The sequence below is a fragment of the Pinus tabuliformis genome, chromosome 7, assembly GCF_031772625.1.
Source record: "Pinus tabuliformis cultivar Carrire ecotype Pingquan chromosome 7, CPIR1, whole genome shotgun sequence".
In the NCBI taxonomy this organism is placed as follows: Eukaryota; Viridiplantae; Streptophyta; class Pinopsida; order Pinales; family Pinaceae; genus Pinus; species Pinus tabuliformis.
In genome coordinates this window covers 1,802,452,164-1,802,468,681 of record NC_142293.1, presented here as the reverse complement: position 1 = coordinate 1,802,468,681, position 16,518 = coordinate 1,802,452,164, and the positions used below count along the sequence as shown (strand labels likewise).

The following is a 16,518-nucleotide window of genomic DNA, read 5'->3' as shown; positions in this document are numbered from 1 at the left end:
AGGTTGTCCATCTTGGTACCCATTCGAGTAGTATTATCTTAAGATAGAACTAAACACAGGCATTACTTCCATGTACCTCAAGTATATCAAAAGTCCACTAGCTCTCCTGTAACCAGCCACTCGCCTGCCTCACTGCTATAGTGCACTGAAAAAGCATTCGAGAAGATTACTCTCTCATGCCGGCCCCACATGGGTATATGTGATGGATATAGCACCAGGGATACCCGTTACAAACCATTTATTCCTAAGAACTCCTTCACTTAAACTTGTGTCATTTGATCAACATTTGCATTTTATTTGTGGGATTGAATCAAAGGTTTATAAATGCATCATTTATTTGGTTGCAAGCACATTGAATGAATTATATGGCTAATAAGATTTATACATTTCACTCATAATTGCTCGAATAACCAACATTGCATGGAATATTTTTCAAACAAGTCAACATCTAATCCAACTCATACTAAATGATAAACTTACGCTTAGAAGTAGGAAATCCCCTTAGGCTAGAAATCACACATAAACCTAAAATTGAGGGGCATGGTTGTCGAGGTGATGGTGGGTGGCTTGCCTAATAGTTTCCTCATGTTCTCCCCTTGTTGAGGTTGGCACTTTTTCTCTAGGGAGAATCCGAGCAATAACATTTTTTGGCATCATTGTCAGGGAGAAAGCCCATTCCATGGGTAATCAACATTAACTTCAACAAGATTCGGTGAGTAAAATTTTATGGTTTTATTAAGTTAAGTCACCTAGCGACTCCATTGTAGGCAGGAATCCATTTTCCTCAGATACGGCTCCTTGGGAAATTCATGAAATATATAAAGCATAGCTTTAAAAAATTGAACCGAGAACCAACCTAGTCCACCTATCAAACCAGTTATGAAACCAAAACCAAAATTGGTCTGATTCCGATGAACCTTGTCATTAAAAAGATACATTAAATAATTAACTTCTAGATAGAGAAAAAAAAATAAAAAATAAAAAATAAAATATTATTTTAAGATTTAAAACTATGATTTCAAACCACTAAAGACAAAATATGCAAAGCTTGTTCATCTATATACCATGTAAGAGCGAATATATCAAAATGGCACCAAGCACAATACATATACCATGTAAGAGCGAATATATCAAAATGGCACCAAGCACAATACATATCAGCAAAAAAATACATAATCAATGAGGATCCAAAATGGCCTCTAGAGTCCAAAAACAATGCTATAAGCTACTTAACCACTAGCCTACTACAAGTCTACATTTTTAAGATTTAAAACCACAATTTCAAACCATTGAGACAAAATATTCAAAGTTTGTTCATCTATATACCATGTATGGGTGGACATATCAAAATGGCACCGAGTGCAATACATATCAGCAACAAAATACATAACCAATGAGGCTTTAAATGGCCTCTACAGTCCAAAAACAATGCTTCAAGCTATCAGGCCACTAGCCTACTACAATTCTACATATCAATGATCAACATGATCACTCATCGTCAAACTCATCACTAATATTATACATGGGATCGTCAACAAGAGCTACATAAACGTCATCTGGCTCAATGTTTGAGGACTCCTCAAACTCGTCTACAACCTCAGTGGTAGTACTAGCCACAAACTAGACCTAACAAAAGCACAAGTTGGTCAAGTTGCACAACTAGTGCTTCCCATTGGTTATTTTTCTTTGCTTAATTCAGCTACTAGTTCTAGCTCTAGTGACACTACAAGATCTGCATTCGAGGCTGGAAGTGAAAACTAGTTGCCTTGGCCTCCTCCTAAAGATGCCAACTCCACTAGACAGCTCCAAAGCAGCTCTAAGATGACGAACGCAGCCCAATCTCTATGTTGTTACACTACTGCAAAAAATTAATTCTCCAAGCTCACAATTAAGCTCAGAAAAATTCCAAATGAGAAATATGAGGGAAATATGAGGGAAAATATTGTTTTATAGGCTTGGAGCGGTTGTTTTTGGAGGGGAACAACCCCTAGTTTCCAAAAAATCCACTCACAACCAGCTAAAACTGCCATTCTATGGGTCTACAACCGCACACATGTGGTTGTTTAATGAATCGACCAGGTTATGATGGGACTTGTTACCCACCAAAAGTGGGTACCCCTAGGAGAGATTTTCTCCTCTTCGTCTTCTTCCAGCTGGCAGCCCCTAACAGCCACCTTGTAGCCAATGTGATGTGCCACTTTATCCTCACCACCTACATCAATTGTATGTTTCCTCACCCATTTGTCAAGAGCACATGTTATAAGGTGGGAAATCCAACCCAAAAGGTCTGTTTTTCATTATGCAATCGAGTGCTTATGCTTGTTTTCCATTTGGGCATTTTGGCATGGATTATTGTGTGACTTGGAAAAAGGAAGGGCTTTGACTGTGGTTTACCATTTTGTTCCCTCACCTTAAATGGCGAGGTTAATCTTCAATCCTAGTCCTATTGGATCTCCCTCATTGGCTTATGGCTTTACGAAGAGCACTAATCGTTAAACCCCGATTTTGGTAGCGTGTTCCCATTTTCCCATTCCATATTTATCACTTCCTTCCGCACAATATGAGCCATATTCACTATTTCCCTTCTCCAAGTACACATGACCATTGGGTCCACAGGGCACTAGCGCACCTGGGTCGGACCTGGAAACATTGCCCCGAAGGTTGATGTAGCTAAAAGAAAGTAAAAAGCATATCATGGCCACAAGCAAGAAAAAAAATCATAAATTGCAAAAGATGGTCACAACATTAATACTAGCACGTGAGCAAAAGCCAAGCATGAGCTCTACCCCTTATCATTATGGCCATCACCCTGGTTCCTCGGGCCTAAAGTTGCCCCATCACATCATTAAAGGAACCCATGCATGTCCCAACCCCTGGTGGGCGATGAACTACCCCACCTTTAAGGGAGAAATAACTGCTACACATCATTCATATCATGTTATTATTTCCTAGAGCTTCGAGCAGTAATACAAAGAAAAAGCAAAAGGTAAATAAAGAGGGGTGGAAAAACAAAGGTTGGGGTAACTCATGCATCCACACTTACTCCCTCCTCACATTTGTACACCCAATATGTGGACTTCCTCATTATCGTTATCCCTTTGCCCATGGCATTTGGCCCTGAGATCCCTTCATCGTCAGTTTGTTCCATCATTATTCACATGCCACCTATTGATTGAAGGATGTACTAGGGACATGTTTTTCCTTGTAGGGGCTGGTAACACCTAATAGGGTCGTTTATTAGCCACTCCTACCAAGGGAGGTAACACTATAACGTGATCAAAGCCCCAAATTTGGAAGAGAAAGCTCGTATGAAGTCTCAATTTTCCCTTGATTAACAAGCTTGGTTCACTTAAGATGCACCAATGATTAATTATACGTAATGATGAAGATGTAGCACTAGACATTGTTTGTGACTGGCAAGTGGTTTTCATCATGGGTTGGGAACCTTAAGTGGGGCCTAGGTCCACTAGAGGAGCATTATGACACCCTACAATTGAAGCTTTGAGAGCCATGGAACTCATGTCACTTGCAAAGCATCATCTCATTCCATAGGTACCTACAGCACCCCAGCAGTCTCCGCTTTGCCCCACATTATTCATGAGATGATGCACTTGGACTAGCATGCTCCGAGCCGGCTTAACAGTACATACAGGTTTTAGCAACTGATCCAAGGCCCAGATGAAGTTTGTCTCACCCCATGAGACATGGGAGGACTAACACCATCCTCACAACCCTCAACGTCGGAGCCAAATTAGGCTATTCTATCACCAGGAGACCCATTTTGTCCCACAAACACAAAAATGGGGTCCACAGGATGATTTGCACGGATTTAGGGGCCAACCGCAAGATCGTGATTTTTGGAGCCCTCTACACTCGACTTGGAACTGAAGGTACCCATTGCATGCCCTAGAAAGGCCTACGCCTAACGTCAACTTTTCAGCCTCTTTTTTGGGTTGTTTCTTATGTTTTACATTGGTTATGAGGTTGGCTTGTAACCTCACTTAGTCTTGCCCATCATTGTTCAACTTAGGGCGGATTTTAGGCTAAATTAGAGATCATTAGACATGTATAAATAATAGAGAGATCATTTCACTCTCTCATCATCATCACTTGGAAAATTCGGACCTCAAATGAGAATTTGTACTTGTTCCTTCTTGGCTATGGGAAATTCTTGGAATTCATTTTAATGTTTGGAAACCATTTTGGATTGTCTTTGGAGCTATTTCTTTGGTGAATGGATGGCTATAATACATGTTATCTTGTAAATGCCTAATGATGAACAATATCATTTTGAATTTGTTTGACGTATGGAATTGTTGCTCCTAGATTATGTTTGGTTATGCCCTAATTTGCTGAAAAATAATTTTGAAAGCTATCTAGTTGAGAAATGCATATGTTACTCATTGTATAACATGTAATGAATGTTCCTAGTGGAGGAATTCATATAACTCTCCATCAAACTCTATTTATCATTGAGAGGGTAAATGCTAGAACTTTGATACCTAGGGCTTCAAATTTCGGCCTCCTTAGCAACAATTTTGGCTTATCTATCACACCCTTTACTTCATATGCCTAAAGGAAGGCACTAGTCCAACTCTTTGGTGACATCTCAAAATTTTCTCCTTAAATTCGGTCCCTTTCAAGGATGTTATCTATGATAACGCACTCCTTGAAAACCTTGAAAAGGTTGGTCACATTGATCTCCTAGAAGTTGACATGTTCGAGTTCCTGCATGTAGAAAAAAGGAAATGGGATGTCAATGGCCATTCCTTCTACAAGGATCCAATTTATGATACCAATGGTGAAATTGATAGCAACCTTGGCTTGACTATAGTACTCCATGTCATCAAGAAGAGATGATCTTTGATATTTTTTAGCCATCCTTGGACCCTAGTCTTGTAAACAATGAGCCTATGTTGGTTGCATCTTTTCAATATGATCCTTGTAATGAACAACCTAGTTGTCGTAATCCTCCATGCCAACCATTCCCTCATTCCTCCTATTGTGTCCCTAAGGACACCATGAAGCATTGCACCACTAGAGAGACTTTTCAGAAGGAGCATTTGAGTTTGGTCATTGATATCTCCATATTGAGGAATGAGGGAATGACTCAATGGGTCAGGCCTGATTCATGTTCTTCCCCTTTTTCCATGGCCCCTTTGCATGATTCATGGTCGTTTTATTTTCCCACCTCCCACCCTTGTGACCTAGTATATGAATACCATGATCATCATGTTTGCTTTCAAATATATATCATAATTGATCATAGGGGTAGGAAATTTGATATTGATCTGATGATATGCTAGTTACATTAGCTATATGACTATACATAGCACTTGCTTAAATTAGCGTGCATGTTAGAGTAGGATCCATTGCATACTGATTTTGTATAGATATTATCATCACCTCATGTTCTCATGCTAGAACAGGTGCATTTAAACTAGAATTGCATCTTAGAGCAAACTTACTTTCCTGTATGGTTTTATTATTTGATGAAACCTGGGCAATAAAAGTACGCCCAACTTACATGCTTCCAACATTGTTTGTAATGTGAAAGATACAACTCTGCGGTCCCAAAGGATTGTTAGTGTTCTCATGACCTCCCCATTCGAGTACATTGATCATGCACTCCATAAAGAGCTCATGTCCAAATTGGAGCTAGATGTTACCCATAGGATAAATTTTTTCTCCTATATCTCTTCAGTTGGCAGTAGGCAACCCCTGACAGCCACTAGTGTATCCAATGCATTGTGTCATTTGATCTCTTCTCCCTGCATTAGTCATATTTGAAGGTGGGAAATCCAACCCAAAAGATATATTTCTCATTGTGCAATCAGGTGCTTATGCTTGTTTTTCCTTGGGCAGTGTGGGCATGAATTATTGGTTAACTTGGAAGAAGGGTTTCAATCGTAATTTTGTTCTTTCACCTTAAATGTGGGGTTAACCCTCAATCCTAGCCACGTGGGTGTTAAATTGTCGCAAGAAAAGGCGTCATTTGACTTGTGCCTTAGTCAAATGGAGAGATTCGAATTTCCACATCAATAAGATGACTTGAGTTATAGCTAGTAGGAGTGACATGGCCAAGTCACTTAGTTAAGTCAGACAATTCGAGTTTGTAAGCAAGAAGTAGAATTGTGCATGAGTTGATTGCTAATATCTAGAAATCTGGTTGAGTTATAGTTAGTGAAACTCAATTATTTGAGCTCTAGTCATGACTAGGGTCAGTAGGAGTTCAGTTGAGTACTTGTAACTGTTGTTAACTCACTGATTTCTCAATTAACTAGTCAATTTACTACAAATATCCCTAGTCATGCATGGAATTCGAATTGCCTAGTTGAGGTGGAGGAAAAGGCACATTGTAATTATCAATCATATACTAGTTGAGTGTACAGGTTTTGCATTGGAGCAGGTGCAGGTGCGTTATTCCTCTTGGATTTGCGAAAGGAAATAGGCTATTTCCTATCTTTTAGGAGTTAATTTCCTCGGGAATTGCACAAGGAAATAGGAGGAAGGCTTAGGCCTATTTTGGTTAAGTGTTGGTCAAAGCAGGCAGAGCAAGAGGAGATCAATATTGCAATGCAGGGTAAGGTTCAAGGATTGAAGTTGTCATTGTAATAGATTTGTATTCTCATATGATTTAATACAAAACAAATGAAGGGTTTTTCCCAATTGGGTTCCCCAGTAAAAATAATGTGTTCATTGTGATTGAATGATTGCATGTGTTTCTATTGTATGTTTTCCTTTCCACAAATTGAGTAGAAGAAATTTGTGTTTATTGTTTTCAATCTGAATTCATTAGCAGCTGCAAATTTCAAACTATTTCTACAGTGGGATCTCCCCTATTGACCTATGGCCTTAGGAAGGGCACTACTTGGAAAACCCTGATTTTGGTGGTGTGGTCCCATTTTCCCGATCCACATTTTTCACTCCCTTCTGCACATTACAAGCCTTATTTCATCATTCTCCTTCTCAAATCTCTCACAAAGTTTCCAAAGGCGAAACCGAAAAGTTAGTGGATGGAGGCAGATGGATATTCAGGGAGGGCTCCTCGTCTGGGATTAAATTAATAAATAAGTTGAGTCGCCACACAAACAAAAAACCAACCGAAATGTCCAGGTGTAGAAAGTGAAGATGAAAGGATTAGATGAGAGAGATGACGAGAGTTAGGATGGTGAGAAATGAAGAGACGAAATGACGCCAGAAAAATGAGATGAAATGTCGTAAAGCCAAGGTCCAATAAATAGGTCCTTGGTGGCAATGCCAAGAAGTGTTGGCTTTGCCGGCTCGAATGAGAGATGAGAAATGAGAAGAATGATGAGGAAATGTCGTTGAAACGCCGAGAATAAAATATCCCCGGCAACGGTGCCAAAAAATGTTGTGCTACTTGACGGGTTAATGAATGGCAGAAAAGATGAGATGATTAGAAAAATGTTGTGAGGACCAAGGACAAAAACACTCTATCATCGGCAATGGCGCCAAAAAATGTTGTCGCACAAAGTGTCTAGGCACCGTGACAACGCTCAGAGTAAGGGTTGTCACTCTAATCCTTACTCACTCCATTTAGACTCTCTCCTAGACAAGTCAAGGGGGGTAGTCCCTAAGGTGAATGAATGAGAATAGCATGTGGAACATAGGCTCTAGGAGATCTAAAGATGGACAACTTGACGAATGTAAATGAATCTTGGTTAACTGAGATGGATAGATTAAACACTAATACAACCAAGACACAACCACAAGACAGAAATGATTATAGACCAGTGCCTTTATATTCAATTAACCAATGACTAAATAAAAATAAGTTACCTAGAGCAATTTATAATGTGACAAAAGTGACAATCATGATGATTAAATGTAAACGCCCAAAACTTTAACATGCAGGATATTCTAAATTTAAAATAATTTTCATTAATAACTCAGATCTAGAATAATTAACCATTTTCCAGTAGGCAATATAATTTTTAAAACATTTATCGCACTTTCCAATAGAGAAATCAATACCACAAAAATTAAAATTTTACATTTAACGTCAATGACACCAAGGAGCTTTAAATTTGAATTTTAATTATCCCTTAGGCAATTAATTTAATGTGGTAAAATGAAGAGATTAAAATTTTTAATGCGACAAAAGTAAAACAAATCAAAAGGATTAATAAATTGAAATTTTAATGGGCCATAGGCCACATTAAAAATTTTAATGTGAAAGTGCAAATCCTTTTTTGATTTAATTTTTTTTAGGAATTTTGAAGTCACATATAAAAAAAAAAAAAAAAAAAAAACATAAATAAAATCTTTTAAATGTTTTAAAATATATATTAAAGGGCGGACCCAAAAGAGTTATAGATGCGGGTGGAATCTATTTGAGATCCGGCCTTGGCTTTCGGTCGGGTTTCCACCTATTCCTGTGTATTGTGATAAAGGGTTGTTGTTCGGGTTTTTATTACAAAAGCGCAATGAACGCTTTCGATAGAAGCGATGAAGCGATGAAGGGAGCGGACCCGAGAAGGTTATAAGCACAGTTATATAATATTGGAATCTGATATTGCGTTATCGCATATCAAATGCGATAGAGAATGTGTTAACGAAACCCCGCAGAGGAGCGATTAGTGATATCGATAGCGATAAAGGGACATCTCGAGAACTGTGCAAAGGCTAAGGAATAAGTGGAAAGGTATGTTATGCATGGGTTATGTGATTTCTATTATAAAAGAATTATAAATAGAATTAAAGCGATATGAAGGGTTGGTGGTTTAAGTCATATATAACCAATGTTAAAGAGTGGGGAGAATTATACATGTGGGCATAAAGTTAATGAAGGTTTAGAAGGGTGAATGAGTCCCGATATTAACCTTAATGAAGGTTATGAGGACTTTTAAAGTTCTGATAGTAATGAAAGGATGGATTAAAGGTTAGACTTTGTTAGTCTATAAATCATTTCGAACAGTTAGATAAAGGGGCCCAAACCATTGATGGTTGAAGATTTGACTCCTTAGAGAATTAAAATTCTTGGGACAAACAGCTATATGCATAGATATATGCATACTGTGGGTAAAGCAGGGGTAACCCTGCGTCATTAGACACGAGCCCTACTAGTGTCCCACAATATGGATATGAGTCCTGTGAAAAAGATATCCTGAAATCAATTTATTGCCTCATTCTCAAGCAATTCAATCATAGTTTTGGAGCTCTCAAAGGTCTTGCACAGTATATAAGGGCAATTAAGCAATGTTAAAAGGGATTCCAAGTGTTGGGAAGTGGATTTGTCTAGGGCCTACTAATTGTATGGACTGTTGTTAAGGTTCAACCAGATGAACAAATTTCTTATAAATTCTATCAAATTAAATGCAATTGCGTACATGATTCTCCCGTCCGGTGTCGATCCACGTTGCTCCGAGTCTTTTGCTTACGTTACCAAACCAACCAATTCCTCCCTGCCTATCTGGGATCAACCTCTGTGGTTCCCAGATCCAGAGGACTTTGAGATGGAAGTCCACTGGCCCCCATGCCCAAAACTCCAAGAACAACTCAAATTTCCCAATTTTCAGTTCAAAATCGAGCCCCAGGCTCATCCCTCAAACTAGATTCCTTTTCCATCGTGATTCTTTGTATTTCCTCCTCCCTGCACTATATTCCAAAGGTCAAGACAATCCTCTGTTTCCCAAAACTAACTCCCTTTTTTTCCGTGCTCCCCTTCTGTCTCTGTATTTCATTCCTTGGCAGTCACCGCCTCTCCCTTACATGGTGACACCTTCCCTCTTTTGCAACCTGTGATTATATTCGTTTAAAGGTGTTCGTTTTATATAAATGCCTTTGATTCATAATATGTACTTTATTTTGATTTAATTTTTCATTTTGATAATTTATTAGTATTATTTATTAATATTCTGGGATATATAATATATAACCACATTTATAATTACTTAAATTTTACATTTATTTCTTTATAACCATATTTACTTTATACTTTTAAATTTATATCATTGAAATTATTTAGGGTATTTGCTCATTAATTATGACGCATTAAGCAATATGTGTGGTGATGGGTGAGGGTGTAACTTCTATTTGAAGGAGTGTCGTGATATTCAACATTTATAGTTGATTTGGAATATATATACTAGTGTGGTGCATGGGATACATGCATATGTAGCTATCATATGCATGCATCTTATGCATGCTAATATTCTTGTGCCCTCTATATTAGAGATGGGTGTGTGAGGGTGTAACTTCTATTTGAAAGAGTGTCATGATATTCAACATTTATAGTTAATTTAGAATATATATACTAGTGTAGTGCATGGGATACATGCATATGTAGCTATCATATGCATGCATATGTAGCTATCATATGCATGCATCTTATGCATGCTAATATTCTTGTGCCTTCTATATTAAAGATGGGTCATTACACTAATGTTATTAATGGTAATGTTATATTCTTAAAGTAAAAGTGATCATTTTATTTAAGTTTTTAACATTATAATGGAATGACTCAGGTTGTTTAAGAGTGGTTTCAACCTTATTGGATTTCAAATGGAAAAAGTAGAATTTTAGATCTCACTCAAAATCCAACGGACTTAACAGTTTTCAGAATTCCAGAATTGGGGGGATTACAACGTTTCCATTGTCATATATGAGGGTATTCAACAAGCCCTTAATTAAGAGGAACAAACCCTCTATGTACCTTGATGTTGGTGGCATTGATTGTTAAACTCCTCTATCATGACGCTAGAAATGCACCCATCACTCAAATAGTATCTCGATTTGACATGTTAAGCTTTTTCTATCTTATTTTAATGCTTAGAGGGTGATATTGATGATGAGGATCCGAATATAGGCAATGATTTTGATGATATAGAGTACTAGTTATTTGTTGTAGCATGATTTGTTTTGAACTATACAAGTTATTTAGGGCCTCTTTGTTGATGTATTTTTGGTTCAGAGATGGATTGCATTTGCACTCAATGCTATTTTGGTTATATGCATTAGTTGTGTGATTGAATTTGTATCATCATCATGTAAATGTTTTATATATTTCATATTTTATGTGTAATTCACTAATAATTTTATATGTTTTAATATATATAACATGTCCTCCATGTCATGTTCTAGGGGATCACTGTGTCATGTGTCGGACACTCATTTTTGTGTCCCGTGTCCTCGTGTCAAGTGACTTAGGTTCACATCTGAGTGTGTATGCATCATGTGCATGAGGTGCTCGTCTATGTAAGTCTTCCAATAGGATGCAGAAAACAGAAGAAAGAACTAGCATGTTTGTGAACCATTTAAGTTTATAACCCCATATTACAATAGTATTCACATGAAGACTGACACAATCATAGGAATTGCTTTATTAAATTTATGAAAACAAAAAAGTTATAATTAGTAATGTTCAAAACATCTTATACCCTATTTTTATTTTATTCATTTACATTTTTCAAATTTATATATTGACATATATCTTCGTATCTAATTCTCATTTGGTTCCCAGTCTTATACCCCATACATATAGTACATAAGTGTTTGTCCTAAACAAGAAACAAACAATTAAGTTTCTTAGATAGCACATTAAGATACTCTTCAACCTCTTCTTCAAAGACTTTACAGGATGATTAAGCAGGATTGTTAACAAGGCACAAACCAGTAAATTTATCTATTATACCTGATATAAAATAGCTATAGCAAATAGACAAAATAGGAACAGAAAAGGAATAGCATGACTTCAATTTGTAGGTCTAGGAACAATCTTGACACTCTAGATTATAGCAATTATGGCTGCATCTGCATGTAAATTTCATAATACAAAAAAAACATCAAACTTTCAATCAACTTATGCACGTGGAACCTGTTTTATAATTATGAGTTACTGACCCACAAATATTCATATGACAATAAATTGTACAAAAAGGTAGCACTTGACCTGAACCTGGATTCTCGTGCACATAATGTAAAGTATTTGGCAGCAAGTTTAAGAAATACATATGCATTTGGAAAATACCTGAGAGCTCTTCACTTCTCCCTTGAATTTTGATAAAGCAGCTTCATGGAGCATTTCACTCTGTGAATTAACACACAAATTATGACATTGTCTTATATTCATAGTACGTCATAAAACAGACAAAAAGGATATAGATGCAACAAAATATACCTATACACAAGTAGGTAACTGGAATATGCAATGGACCTATCAGATATAAAGCTCAAGCAATTAATGCAAATCAAAATTGAATTAAAGATTTCCTGCAAAGGCAAGACAATTACACGGAGGTAAAGGTCAATACATAGATATATTTACTAAGTTCTCCCGAGATAATTATTAACTATGCTGTAAGAAATCACATAACAATCTTTGATTGTATCTTTTACATTGTAAATGTCTGTTAATCTGCTTAAACTTATGTTAAGTTACACAAGAAAAAAACATGTATGCATGAAAAATCAAGCCAGCATGAAGAGATTCGTAAATTAGTTTTATCTGTCAGCACTGCAGATTTGTGTGACTTGTGTCAGAGCTTAGTTTCGATATTCGAAATATTTTCACCTTTGCTTACATCTTCAGTAATGGTGCTAAAAAGCCTAAAATGAAGCAACTGTTCTATTTCCAGGTCATTGAAGAACTAGTACATCAGATCAACAGGTTTTACATTTATCTTAGAAAAGAACTATGGCACTGAAAGCTATGAGGTTTTAAAAAGGTGGAATGAAAAGAATCACAGGCTCATAGGGGAGCTGTTTGACATACATATACCATCCCGAAAAATACAGTGAAAGTAAAGAATTTAACGATGTTACAGAAAATTTAGGGATGATGGGACATTGGACAGGTGGACAAGCTTCAGGGATAGGTTGAGAGACCCTCCAAATCTCAAGGACAGCACCGTCAAGAGTGTGATGTAATAAGGTCATATTTTATACAAGTGACTATTATAATCATAACAAGATATTATAAAATATAGTAGTTAGGTTATACAGGTAGTATAGTTATTTAGCAAATGAAATAAAAGGGGATCGATATCATTGTATCAAATGACTTCATAATAATAAATAATATCTTTTATGTGAGTCCTCATATCTCTGTTTTTATGTGCTAAGAAAAACAACATGGTATCAGAACAGGAAGGCCCTATGTCTTGTTTTCAGTCAATGAATTTGATTGATTATCAGAGTCTTGAGAGAAACCATAGAAGCGAGCCACCAATGATGCAGTCTCCAAGATAGATCAACCAAATTTCTGCCAACCACTGCTGTCAAAGGATATCATGCCACCACAGGAAGAACCATTGTGAACCGCAGTCAAATCATAAGGGAGCTGCCACTTTGGAGGTGAACTACTTTATTAATGCTCCAGCCGTCATACCAGCAATCGTGGCAGCAGCATAAGTCACAGTTCGGCACACGAGTCTCAAAGAGAGAACACAGAAGATGCCATTATGCAGATGTCATTAGCTTGACCACATAATAGCAACATATCTGATATCACTTTGATACACCAGTAAACATAAGATGAGAAAAGATATTTATATTAATGACTGACAAATGACCACAAAAGTAGGTCAATGAACTGAAGAGTACAACCAGTATGACTACAATGTGGGAGTGCAAACGCAATTCCTAGAAATGTCAAAAATAATATAAAGAAAGAAACCTACATAGGTATAACATCAGAATACATGTATAAATGTATAAAACCATGACAAAGGTATGGTGTTACAAAATTCTGAGTGAGTTTGTTCAACTTTGGACATCTCGAGAACCTGATGAGAGAGATAGAGTAAGAAAGATGGGGCCGATGATGTCAACATTACCTAACTCTAATGGCCAAGGGCGAAGGGAGCAAAAAGGACATTGGCTCTTTGTCTAAGTCCTCTAGAACCATCAAGGCCCCAGATGCATGAGCTAGCAAGGAATATACGAGAAAGGGATGCCCCTAGCATCTGAGGTCGGAGAAGGAAACTCTGAATGGATCTATGGCTACTCCTCTAGGACTGGGAGGGAATCTGATGGACGGGAGGTACTCTACTCTAAGTCCTTTTGGAGTTGATCTCTCTCGCACTCCGATAACGTGTGCCCTGATGAAGCGAACAAAATTCCTTCTACAGATTAATTACTCCAAAAGACTTGGAATATAAAGATATCCATGAGGATACAAATATTATATATTAAATGTCTGAATAAGAATGATTATACAATGAAAATGAGAGGCTTGCTTATATATCAAGCAGGTGTCTCTTCATGGAGAGTCATGTCTCATTTAGACATGACTCTTCCGCCTAATTACTAATTAACTAATAATTATTTATGGTTATTATCATCTACATTATTTTACATTATTTCCTATATATTTATTCATAACATTGCCTTGCTCCTCAGAAAGCTTTGTCCCCAAAGCTTGTTAAAAAAGGCTTGATTTCTTTTTCGGCTTCGAATATCTTTCTGTCTCAAAACTCTCATCTTTGTCGATACATGTTGATATGATTTTCTAAGTGACAAACAAAACTGTCACACTGAAAAGGGATCAGACCATCCCAGATTAATCTTCTGTGTAATATTGTAATCACTGGAATTTTGTAACGACTTGTCATCATAGGGTTGGATTGAGGGTAAATCACTATTCTCTGGAACTTCAGTGTGTTGTTTCTATTCTGGGTGATCCCAATATGTAGCATGGTTGAGTTGTCTACTCTCGTGATTCGGATGTTGATATGAAACTTTTTCAGTTTGCCTTTCGCTTATTGGGCATGTGGCAATTTTTATATTTTTTTCTGGCGAAGATGTTGTTGAGTTGGTTATGGAAATTCACTTGGGATGTTCATTGTCTGAACTGCAACATCTAAGTGTGTCGTTTCTTCAACTGACTTGTCTTCTTGAGTTGTCATATTCACTGGATTGGTATTCGTTCCCTTATTTTCAACTTGGACTGTTACGACTGGAGATTTTGACACTTCTTCTTGAGTGAATTGTTCTAACTTGTTTTTTAATGCTTTCTTATCATCCTTAAGTTTCTTAATTTGAGTGAGTAGACTTTGATTATGGTTTCTCAGACGTAAAAGTTCTTTGATTTATGATTTATCAACCTTATTTTCAGTGTTTTGAATTTTAAGCTTTTCATCTTTTAGATCTCTGATTTGTTCTAATAAATTTTTATTAAGGTTCTTTAAATGCAAGGTTTCCTCTTCTTGTTCTGATAAGTGCTTCTTGAATTCTTTCTTTGTGACCTTAGTCTTCTTCACTTGCACCAGTAATTTTTCGACATGGTCCTTGAGACGAGAGATTTCTTCATCCTTTTCCATTACTTCTTTGTAATGCATATCCACAAGATTTTTATGTTCGTGTTCTAATGCTTTCTTGTTTTGCTGAAATTTCGTTGTTTTGCCATTCTCTTGATCTTTTAGCTGCACTTTCTTGGTACACTGGATTACATCTTTTTGTGGGAGCAATGATGGACGTTCAATTTGGAATATGGATTCCATTTTCTCTCTCCTCATTAAAATCAGCGTGTTGTCACTCAAGTATTGTCATTAATTGTTCTATATCTCTTGCAAATGATTGTTTGTGTTCATTACTTAGAGATTCCATATTTTTTTTTCTTATTTTTTTTCTATTGACTTAGCTTGTTATACTTCTAGATACATTGGGATTATACCTTGTATCCCAATTTTATCTTTTACTTTTTTGATTGAGACTTTTTTTTATAATAATAATTTGTTTTTTTTTTAATCTCCTTTTTTTTCTTCACCTTTTTTTAACTTTTTTTAAATACTCCTTTTATCAACTTTATCTAAAATATATATACCCGCAACATTGATTCTCGCAAAAATTTTAATGACTTGAACCTTTTTTTTATAAACTTCCTTTTTAATACATATATATATAACTAAATCTACCACCGTATGAATGATTAATGAATGGTTGACTTTAACTAAATTCAACCCACCGTAGGATTAGTTAATCCTTAAACGTTACAATGTATGGTTGTTTGACAGTAAATACTCCACACAGTAGCAGATACAGAACCGCAGTCATTCCTTTGACCCAGATAGCATGCAGCGTACATAACCGCAGATGTGGTGTGGACCCAGAGGGAGGTGGTGTGGTGTAGACACAGCATCTAGAGCACGACAGGGCGGAGTGGTGTGGAGGAACAGGAAGAACGTTGTTTGTGGAGTGGTGGATGCGGCGGGGATGCGTGTGGAGGAACGTTGTGTGTGGAGTGGTGGACGCAACAGGGATGTGTGTGGAGGAACAACGGATGCGGTTGAGAGGGTTGTTTAGGCAACGGTGTATCAGTGATAGCTTGGGGAGACGATGGACTAGGCAGCTGGTGCAAGCAATAGGGGTTGGTGGTATACAATTGCAGCTATGGACAAAAGGTAAGCCGTTCTTTTTTTAAATATATTTTTTTTATTTTCTTTTCTCCTTTTTTTATATTTATATAAATAAATTCTCTATATATAACTTTACTTTTCTTTTCCTTTTTTTATATCACAATTTATTTATTTTTTGACTTCATATATATGTATTGTT

At 36.8% G+C, this 16,518-nt stretch overlaps 1 protein-coding gene across 1 annotated transcript in view; it reads right to left on the bottom strand.

Moving 5' to 3' along the window:
* Positions 1-16,518, bottom strand: part of LOC149255558 (protein FMP32, mitochondrial-like) — a 171,314-nt gene that overhangs the window by 84,342 nt on the left and 70,454 nt on the right. Inside the window, exon 3 of the mRNA XM_089460518.1 lies at positions 11,993-12,052. Within this exon, the coding sequence (XP_089316644.1) occupies positions 11,993-12,052 (60 nt within the window). The remainder of the gene's footprint in view (positions 1-11,992; positions 12,053-16,518) is intronic.